Source organism: Sinocyclocheilus rhinocerous, unplaced genomic scaffold, assembly GCF_001515625.1.
Source record: "Sinocyclocheilus rhinocerous isolate Xijiao unplaced genomic scaffold, SAMN03320098_v1.1 scaffold236, whole genome shotgun sequence".
NCBI classification, from domain to species: Eukaryota; Metazoa; Chordata; class Actinopteri; order Cypriniformes; family Cyprinidae; genus Sinocyclocheilus; species Sinocyclocheilus rhinocerous.
The window spans coordinates 501529-512886 of NW_015647064.1; the positions used below are offsets into that span (position 1 = coordinate 501529).

The following is an 11358-nucleotide window of genomic DNA, read 5'->3' on the forward strand; positions in this document are numbered from 1 at the left end:
GACAAATATTGTACTTTTCACTCCACTACATTTCTATCAAGGTCCTCGAAGTAGAAAGCCGTATGTAGCAGCTTTGAAAGTCAGTGGGTGATTTTTTTCCTTCTCTAAAACTTGACTTTCTTTTTTTTCAGACTGTTTATCAGTAATCACTCTCGTAGGGCTACATGAAGTGATTTCCCATGCACCAAGAGCTTGTAACACTCCAAAGAGAAAGGAAAAATTTAAATCGCATCATATGACCTCTTTAAATAATATAAACAGATACAAGTTTTGATAAGTACATGTTTAAATTAACATTAACTATGTTAGTCAATGTTAACTAAGGAATAGTTTACCCAAAAATAAATATTGTCGACATTTACTCACCCTCATGTTGTTCCATATAAGTTTCTTTCTTATGCTGAACACATGTGAAAGAAGATATTTTGAAGAACCAAACAGTTGTTGGACCCTTTTGACTTCCAGAGTATGGAAAGAAATGCAATGGAAGTCAATGGGGACCATCAACTGTTTGATTACCAGCATACTTCAAAATATCTTCTATGTTCAACATAAAAAAGAAACTCATACAGGTTTGGAATGACATGGGAGTGAGTAAATGATGACAACATTTTCATTTTGGGTGAACTATTCCTTTAACTATGGAAGTTTATTGTAAAGTTTTACAAAATAATTGTCAGTTACAACCCGTCATAAGAGTGTATTAAATTTAGCACTCACTGTTAGGTGGGTGCCATCTGACAGCATTCAGCTGGGCATTGCAGTAAGGAAACATAAATTCATGTTCAGAACGCTCCACTTGCCCTTGCAACAGAGGCAAGAGATCATGACCATCAATGACTCTGTAATGGAAACAAGTGGTAATGCACTGCGATTACTAGCCTAGTTATTGAGTCTATTTAGCAGTATGAGTAGCCATAATACAAAACATCAATATTCTATACTAATGAGCTACCGGGGATACGTTCATCTTACAAAGTGCCTGAAAACAAATTCTAATCTACTGACTTCTGTATATCCCAATATTTCAATCTACCTCCAGATTAGTTGCATCTATTGTATCTGCATCTGTTGTCTCAGTAACCAAATCTTTGACTGGCAGATCTTGTTGCTAGGCGACAGGTTCTCACCTGTCGCTGGGTATGGAAGCACCAGCTAAATTCAGCACCGTGGGGAAAATATCCATGTTGCTAGTGGGCTCATCAATGACCTTCCCTGCAGGTAAGACACCTGGCCAATGAAGAATCCCCGGTATCCGAATCCCACCTTCCCAGTTAGTTGACTTGCCAGCTGCTCGAGAGACAGCAAAGGATGTGAAATTGCATATTGTTACTGTTCACCTCATATTTAAAACTGAAAATAATGCTGAAATGTGATATTTGTCCACGAGGGTTGGTAGCTCTCAGGACTTTTTTAAGGACAAATCCTCAGAATACAGACAGAATACCTTTGTATATGCCGCTATAACCCCCATGCATCTCTCCATTGATGGAAATCTCTTCCAGGTGAGGCCCCTGATCTGAAGTCATGTACAACAGTGTGTTTTCCTTCAAGTTTAAGCGCTCCAAAGTCTGCATGATCTGACCTAAGAACGGCAACAAGACTGTGAGAAGTCAGATTGACAATTAGATCAATATTAAAATACTAAAACCAACCTGGTGCAACATTTGGCTATAACTACTGGAAAATCTTCCAGTGCAATGCAGTACTGTATTGATCTTTACCAAAATTCTCATTTGGGATTTGTTTAAATCCATAACACTACGGTAGAAACTTTTGCAGTTCGTTTACACGAAACACACTTTTATATAAACAATCAAGGCCCAACAAGCAGAAATATAGAGAAATAAAGAGTGCTCTGATTACACTCGATTACATTGTCTTTAGTTGTGACTGTCTGCAGATCTAGTGGCTTATTCGCTTCTTTAATTGTAATTGGCATTTTTTTTCAATATTTAAAGGGACAGTTCACCCCAAAAAAGCCAATTCTGTCATAATTTACCCTCATGTCATTCCAAACCGTATGTTTCCTTCTTCTGCACAACACAAGAGATCACATTTTGGTAACTAAGCCATTTTGATTACATTTCTCATAATATCTCCTTTTATTATGTTCTACAGAAGACCGCAATTCATGCAGGTTTGGAATGAAATGAGGAGGATGAGTAAAGGATGACAGAATTGTCATTTCTGGGTGAACTATTATTATGTTTCCTTTAGGAAATGCAAATCTAGTCTATGATGTTACACTAATTCGTTTCTGCAATTCGCCTGTGTCAAAAACCAACATTTACCAGTCAAACGTTTTAACGCACTTGACTGATTGTTAGTCGTGATCCTAAAAAACATTGTACCTAAAAGCTTATGCTTTAATGCTTGAAAAATGCAAGACAAATAAATTGTGCCTTGACATAAATTTCTTTAAAATATCTTGTTACCTCCAAAACTTAAAATGCACAATCCAATTATCTGGTTACCAGCTTGCGGTTTGCAACAGACAGAAAAATCAATTCATTCCTTCTGCTTATTCTCCCGAACGCTCAAGTATGACTAAGAGAACTGTCCTTTGCTTTAAAACAGTGATTACAGTATGCATTCAGTGCTATAAACAATGTCACTTTTGCATTTATGTGGTAACTATACTCATTTATTATTAGATTTTTTCCATAGATATTTTTAGAAACCATTCATTGTGCGCTTTTAAGAGACACACTCATTGGTTTATGATGAATTCTTTCTGGGCTCAGTTGCCTCAAAAAATAAATTTAGCAAATATGATAAGTATACCTTAATTAAAGGCAAAACAGCAGAAACAAGTAGTACAGTTTGAGATAATAGCTTATTAACAAGACTTTCCCTGTAAAACCAAAAGGCCCTTTATTGTACTTGCTTTTAAATATCGGCATATTTAGATTATTAACATGACAAGTCAAAAGTCATTCAGTACCTACACTCCAGTCTACCTCCATGACAGCATCACCATAGAGGCCATGCTGACTTCTTCCCCTGAAGAGAGGAGAGGCAAATAGTCCAGTGTGGACTTGGAGGAATGAGAAGAAGAGCAAGAATGGCCTCTCTGAATTCCTGTAAAAAAAAAAATAAAAAAAAAACTTCAATGTTCAATCTTTACATTACCATTGGACAAACACAAAGCACATCATTTCAGGGTTGTGTTATGCCATCAGATCAAGGATTAGAGCCTGGCTGTAAGGGATTTGCTTTTATGTGAGTTTTCACAAGGCTTTGTTTTACATTAAAGGGGTCATATGATGCAATTTCAAGTTTTCCTTTCTCTTTGGAGTGTTACAAGCTGATTGTGCATAGATAAGATCCCTGAAGTTGCAAAGACTAAAGTCTCAAAACCAAAGAGATATTCTTTATCAAAGTTAAGACTCTGCCACGCCCCCCTAAAACGGCTCGTTCTAACACGCCCCCACTTATCTACCTCACTATGTGGAAATATTAGCATAATGCCGCCCAAATGTGCACGCAAAGAAAGAAGGCGTGGTTTCAGTAAGCGCAGTTAGTGTTGAAACAGCCATGTCAGGGTGACGCTGTGTGTTTCTAGGCGAAAGCAAAAGCATTTTTATTTGGCCTTCTGAAAGTAGATGCATTTAGGAATCTTTAAGATTACTTACAACAGAACAGCAATGCATTTTATGGACGACCGTTTCGTGAACCTAGGAGAGGAGGTAATTCTGAATCAGCTACTGTTTTGTTACTAGTTTAAGTATTTGCTATTGACTGTTCAAATGCGGAGTTTTGCACATCGTGTGTGTGTGCGCGAGCGAGCGAGAGAGAGAGAGAGAGAGAGACAGGGTCACACTGTCTTAACCGTGGCTTGTGTACTGCAAACACATACCAGCTTCATCACTGTGTCTGTCACGCGACTCTGTTCCCCTTTCGGGCTCTGTCTTTACATTTATTTTGAAAGATGAAGCTCGCGATTATGGTAAGGGGCGTTACATTTCCGACGAGTGCTTGCGGTGTTCGGCCAATCACAATGCACTGGGTCAGCTGGCCAATCAGAGCAGACTGCGCTTGTCGGAAGGAGGGACTTTGTAGAAAACGAAGCGTTTGAGAGAGGCGGGGCATAGAGGACCTACAATAATGTACAGTATTTGAAAAATAATGTGTTTTTTGAACATTAAAGCATGTCAACATATTCTGTTACACCAGATACACAAAATAATGATCTTTAAAAAAGCATCATATGACCCCTTTAAGGCAATGTCTTACAGTGCCTTACAATCCATATAATACTGCAAGGAGAGAATTTAAACTTGGTCATTACTAGTGGTCGAATCCAGCTGTGAGATCTTGTAAAGTGTGCATTTGTATCCTGCATGATCACGTGTTCTCTGCGTGACGGTCGGTCCGTACGAATTAAATACGGACAGGAGGAGAGTTTAACCTCACTGGAGATGCGCGATCGATAAACTTTAAACTCGTGATTTCAAACTATGCTGAGCTTTATCCATTTGTCCACTGCCATATTCATGTCATTTTCACTGTGTGCTGCATGTAAAAATGACTGTTACCTTGGCTTTATTTAAAAAAATATGATTCCCAATGCACACAAACTTACCAGATTACTGAGAACCCTGTTGGTTATAGTGTTTACTTTCGTTTTAATTGTATTTGTATTAAATATTTATTTATTTATGAAAAATACATTGTCATCTAAAGTATAAGTATGTTTATTTTACACATTAGTTTTTTAATCCATTTTCAAATGATTTAAAATTTCTTAAATATTAATAAAAATAAATAAAATTATATCGGTTTTATATCGGCCATCGTGCTTTCCAAAATATCGGCATTGGCAGTCAAAAAACTAATATCGGTCGACCACTAGTCATTACTATATGAATATTTTATCAGTCCTGTAGCTGAAAACTACAATTTTCCAATAAACAGACTCTCTGTGATGCAGGTACGAGTTGAGGCTCAGAGTTCACAGAAAAAATTAACATTCTGCCATGATTTAGTCGCTCTTATGTGTTCAATCTCATATGACTTTCTTTCTTCCGTGGAACATAAAATTACAAATTTTAAAGAATTGTACTAGTCATTCTTTTCCACACAATGAATTTGGTTCAAAACTTCAAAAAAGGACACAAAAGCACAATAATAGTATTACAAAAGTGGTCCATATGATTTCAAATCCATTTCAAATCTTCTGAAGCCATGCAATAAAGTATGATCATTATTCTGAAGAATTACACTTTTATGCTTTTGTGTCCTTTTTGAAGCTTGAAAGCCTTAAGGCTGGAATACACAACATGACTTTTGCCTCTAGATGTTTGCGGCGATTTGCAGCTTGAAAGAGTCAGCAACCACTCTGCAGTTATTGGTCAGTCATAGTTGACAGATTTCACAGAAAATCGCCTAGTGTATAATGTGCACAGACTGTGATTTTTGTTTTTAGCTGCAGACTGACTTTCTTTCTTCCGTGGAACATAAAATTAAAAATTTTAAAGAATTGTACTAGTCATTCTTTTCCACACAATGAATTTGGTTCAAAACTTCAAAAAAGGACACAAAAGCACGATAATAGTATTACAAAAGTGGTCCATATGATTTCAAATCCATTTCAAATCTTCTGAAGCCATGCAATAAAGTATGATCATTATTCTGAAGAATTACACTTTTATGCTTTTGTGTCCTTTTTGAAGCTTGAAAGCCTTAAGGCTGGAATACACAACATGACTTTTGCCTCTAGATGTTTGCGGCGATTTGCAGCTTGAAAGAGTCAGCAACCACTCTGCAGTTATTGGTCAGTCATAGTTGACAGATTTCACAGAAAATCGCCTAGTGTATAATGTGCACAGACTGTGATTTTTGTTTTTAGCTGCAGACTATGATTCTATCCAATCAGAGGATTTCAAACATATTTTAAGCAGATATTTTGATATTTTAGAACAAATACTGCATCTAGCAACCAGGTGCAGGTTTCTGCAAGAGTTTGTTTTTCAAAACAGCATAAAATACCGCTAATGTGTGATCCTCAGTCGGTGTATGAAGCCCAGTTTTTCCCTATAACCACTTCCAAGTGTATGATTTAGAGTGTTTTAAAATCTGTTCCCATTTTAGTTTTGTAGTGATTCTAGCATTTAGTTGAGTGATCTGTACTTACTTCAAAATGTCTCCTTTTACACTGAAAGTAAAAGTAAGTAATACAGGTTTGGAATGAAAAGGAGAACATAATAACAATTTCCTTTTTGGGTGAACTCTACCTATTGAGGGTTAATAATGCAGAGGCTTAAGCAAGGCCTTCATTTTCAATACAGACCTTTCAAAATGGATTTACAATTTCCCTTGATATTAATTCAGTCACTGCATTTGTTAAGCTCAAAGCGAGTCCCTGAAAAAAGCTTTTCGCACTTTAATATTACGATAAAATGTGGACACACACCTTTCCAGAAACTCTGTGGCTTCACTGGTCATCCTTTGTGTGAGGTTTTCTGATGTATATGGTTGCTCCACAATCTCTGGCCCTCGCATGACAAAGCAATTTAGATTGGGGAATGTGTACACCAACACATCAAAGAGACTCACCACTACCCCTACCAGGACCAGAAAACCAAAAACTACCCTCCTGGTCACAGTTATCATGCCTTTAATATGGAGTAACGCCAGGGAAACTAGACCAATACTAAGGGCCTTGTATGGGATGTAACCATGGACGAAATATAGAACAGAGCCATGTCCAGGCTGGCAGTCCCGAAGGTGCGTCATAATGGTGCCATAGAAGTAGTCAAAGCCATGAGAGTTAGGATGGTGGCAGTGGTCAGCACTGTCTTCACAGTTGAGACCCACGTGCCATTTCCCTAAAAAAATGTGTTTATAAAAATCAGCAATAGATGTGATGACTGGCAAAACATTACAAACACAATAAATCAGGGATCCCCAAATCATAGCCCTTGAGGTCCACTTTCCTGCAGAGTTTGGCTCTAACCCTAATCAAACACACCTGAACAAGCTAATCAATGTCTTCAGGATCATTAGAAAATCATAGGTAGGTGAGTTTGATCAGGGTTGGAGCTAAACTCTGCAGGAAAGTGGATCTCGCGAGCCAGATTTGAGGATTCATGCAATAAAGAGGAAAAAAATAAATAAAAATAAAAAAGGAATTAGAACTGAATGTTTGTCCTCCTAACATTTGTTCAGTATCACCATGGGAAATGTTCAGTGCAGTCTGAACCTCAGTGTGCTTATCAAATCACAAAATGCTGCAAAATAAATAAGTCTGTACTCTGCATTTCAGAACGAAGCATGGCACTGTGTTAATTTACACTGATGCAGTTTATGATCCAGTGTTTTCAGCGTTTCACTGTGAACTTCATCTGTGCATGTGCTACCAGTTTAACACAGTATTTGTACAGTATTTGGGAAGGCACCATGCACCTGGTTCACTTAATTTTCCAAGTCACATCATTTCTAACTTTTTGTGAACAGAGGTTTTGTAAACACAGAAACGTTAAAGTCTCCCTGCAGTTTTCTGCTAAAAGCATGAGGGTTTAACTCTTGCAAGTGAAGAAATTAATACATATGTATTGTTATTTTATTATTATAAAGTACTTTTGGTAACACTTTACAATAAGGTTCCATTTGTTAACATGATAACTAACAATGAGCAAGACATTTGTTACTGTATTTATAAATTTTTGTTAACAGTCAATAAAAATACAACTGTTCATTGTTAGTTCATGTTCAGGTCCATTAAATTATATTAACAGATACCACCTTTCATTTTAATAATGCATTAGTAAATGGTGAAATTAACTTTGACTAAGATTGATAAATGCTTTAGACGTATTTTTCATTGTTAATTTATTTTAACTAGCTACTTTTTTCCATTTCACAGCACAGTTGTGTTACATAGTAATATATTTCTGTCTGAGCTAATATTAATAATAATATTAGTACTCAAATCGTTTGGCTTCCTAGAAATAATAGTGTGAACATAATATAGACTGAGACATTATGATAACAGTCCACAAAACTGACCACTTTAAAGTCCAGGTAACATTTTTTTTTCTCGTCACATTGGTAACTGAAAAGAGAATGCACTTCTTAATTTTGCTCCCAAAGTGCTCCAGATTGATGCATGGACTTCCATATATTCAGCCACAGCTGTAAAGTATTGTCTCGCATTATTTGTCTCACCAATTGGTTCACATTTTTTCACATAGACATTTACCTGCAAACAACAAATTTCCTAGGTTTGCCTGAGACACAGGACTCACAAATATCAAACAATAGCTTTTGGGCTCTCACTTGCCCCTTGGGTGTTACAAGAGGCTTTGAGAAATGTCGGTTTTAGAGTGTCTGCTTATTTAGACAATCCACTTCTCTGCACTCCCTCTCAGAACGAGGAAGGGACAAGCAGATTCCTTCAGGATGTGCCTTCGTCTGTTGGGCCTAATGGTTTGGACATGGGCTGTTATTCTCCTGGGGTTTTTGCAAAACCTGGGTTTGGACAGCAACAGAACATTTGTGTGCCCACCCTTACTTCAACTGGCAGCTGATAGGTTCTTCAGCTTGCATTCAGGACTCCTCATTTCTAAAAACTGTAACCTAACTAGGTCCCGTTTCACAGAGAAAAGTCGCTAAACATGAACACTAATTCGCTGAGGTGCTGAGTTTGAGGGCAGAGGAGCGAAGGGCTTACGGCCCCCATAATTTCAAAGGACACATAAATTACCTTGAATTATTCTTCCTGTTTTTTTGGTTTTGAAACTCTGCACACTTTCTCTGAAAACACTGCATTTTGGTCAGATCAGACAACACCACAGCGGTGGCATGCAATCAGCAGGAGGACACCCACTCGTCACAGCTGCACAGTTTGGCAGCTGAGTGGAGAAGTGCACGTCCCCATTCATTATATGCAACTCTAATCAACTGGTGAATTAAGTGTGCGAGAGATACGGATATGTCATTTTATGAAGGATGCAAATCGTCTAAAATCCACTAAACCCATTCTCGGATCTAACTGTGATTTTGAACACACTCCCTCAGCCCCCCAACCAAACAGTGATTTCCTACAGAAGATGAAAAACATATACTGTTTCCTGCAAAGTGAGTCAGCAAGCTGCATACTCTATCACTCTAAACCAGTTGCATGCATTTTGTACTACCCCCTCCCCCCTCCCCCCTTTTCCCTTTTTTTAGTCCAGAAGATGAAAAACATATACTGTTTCCTGCAAAGTGAGTCAGCAAGCTGCATACTCTATCACTCTAAACCAGTTGCATGCATTTTGTACTACCCCCTCCCCCCTCCCCCCTTTTTTTAGTCCCTTAAACCGAATCCACATTTGTCCCTGAGGTGAGCCAGTCATCTGTACAGCTGCTAGCTTTTCATCCAGTGGTATATGACACAATATCACTGATTTTTGAGACACAGGACAACATAAACTACATAAGTGAATAAACAAACAAATAAATCAATCAATTAGACAATCAATCATGGAATTATTTTGGATTATTGAGTTAAACATGTTAGAGGTTTTGGTGAAACCACCTGCTTACTCCCTTTTCCCACAAAATGTGCTTTCCTTGCCATTATGTCAACATAAACAAGCAGATATGAATGTCATATCTAATATTTATTATAAATATTGACAAAACTAGCATATAAATGAGCAAATTATTTTTTTTAAAGAACTAATCAAAAGTGACAGTTAAGAATTTACAAAATAAATAAATAATATACTGTTCTTTTGAGCATTCTATTCATTGCAGAATTACAGTTTCCACAAAAATATGAAGCAGCACAACTGTTTTCAACAGTGATGATAACAAGAAATGTTATTTGAGCAGCAAATCCGCATATTAGAATTATTTCTGATTGCTTGTGTGATGCTGAATACTGGAGTAATGGATGCTGAAAATTCAGTTTTGCATCACAGTGGTTTTCAGTAATAATTTTGATTAATAAAATAATACAATAAAATGGTGTGTGTGTGTGTGTGTGTGTGTGTGTGTGATAAGAGCATTCTATTACTAATCTTGGATTATTTTCAAAGGGGAAATGTTGCTATTTTCAAATCCTGTGACAAGTAAATTTATTGACATCTTTTGTTCCATGTCCCAAGAATCAGTGATACCAAATTATAATAGTATGAGCTTGCAACCCCAGGAGAGTTTAAGCAATCAATCTGCATCATAGATGCTATTTATAGGATTACTCCACCCCAAAATGAAAATTTTGTCATTGACAATTACTCACCCTCAAGTCGTGCCAAACTCGTACGACCTCCGTTCATCTTCGGAACACGAATTAAGATATTTTTGATGCATTCTGAGAGCTCTCTGACCCTTCCATAGACAGCAATGTAAGTAACACGATCAACATCCAGAAACGTAGCAAGGACATCTGTAAAATAATCCATGTGACATCAGTGGTTCAACCATAATTTTACGAAGCGACGAGAATACTTTTTGTACGCAAAGTAAACAAAAATAATGACTTTATTCAACAATTCGTCTTCATCACCCTGGCGCCATTTTGGAGAGTGTCCACTGAACGCAAACAGCGTATGCTATTCTGTGTCAGCTGTGTCACGCGGATACGTTTTCTACTTTTCTACGTCCAAAATGGCACTACGGTGATGCAGAGGAGACAAATTAATTACAAATTAATTAATCAATTAATGACAATTAATGACAAAATTTTCATTTTGGGGTGGAGTAACCCTTTAAGTGCATATCCCTCCAAAGATATAAGTGCCAAGTCAGCTTGGAAATCACTACACTCAATCAAGAGATTTTATATGTTGTATACTGTAATACTACACTGCTCTAAGTCCAAAGTTTATAAATAAATAATATAATTTATTTAATTTGATTCATACAAGCTATGAAGAGATCTTAGCCCAATTAATCATAAACAACAACACTGGATTATCTGAACTACGTGCTATTTGCAATATGGAGCTGTTTGCATTCCTAATGAGATATCAAATGATTTTAAATTTAAATGCTAACCATTCTCTGACAATCATGTGATCAATGTGATCTCGACACACTTCACTCAGTCAGAACAAAAAAGAGATGTTAAGAATTGCGCAATGACAGATGACCCTTGTCATTCCCGTGACCTGTCGGTCAGCCACCACATGTATTGTCATCAGTCACGCCTGAGGCATTTCCCACAGTGATATACTTTACAGGATCCTGTTACCGTATAACCAGAGTTATGTAAGTAACATACCAATTACAGCAGTAGAATAGCCTTGCTCTTTGACAGCCTTGGCAAAGGTGATTTCTTCTTGTGAAAGGCCTCCTGACGATGCAGAAAAGAGAAAAACTCCCATACGCCCATGTGCTGCCATACCTATGGCATCCAAAAAA

General features: G+C 37.3%; 1 protein-coding gene across 1 annotated transcript in view; it reads right to left on the bottom strand.

Moving 5' to 3' along the window:
- The window catches only part of LOC107708663 (steryl-sulfatase-like), an 18169-nt gene that overhangs the window by 4871 nt on the left and 1940 nt on the right, over positions 1-11358 (bottom strand). Inside the window, exons 4-9 of the mRNA XM_016512958.1 lie at positions 11219-11341; positions 6419-6833; positions 2948-3084; positions 1448-1585; positions 1131-1290; positions 721-842 (exon numbers count right to left, since the gene is read on the bottom strand). Coding sequence (XP_016368444.1) covers positions 721-842; positions 1131-1290; positions 1448-1585; positions 2948-3084; positions 6419-6833; positions 11219-11341 — 1095 coding nt within the window. The remainder of the gene's footprint in view (positions 1-720; positions 843-1130; positions 1291-1447; positions 1586-2947; positions 3085-6418; positions 6834-11218; positions 11342-11358) is intronic.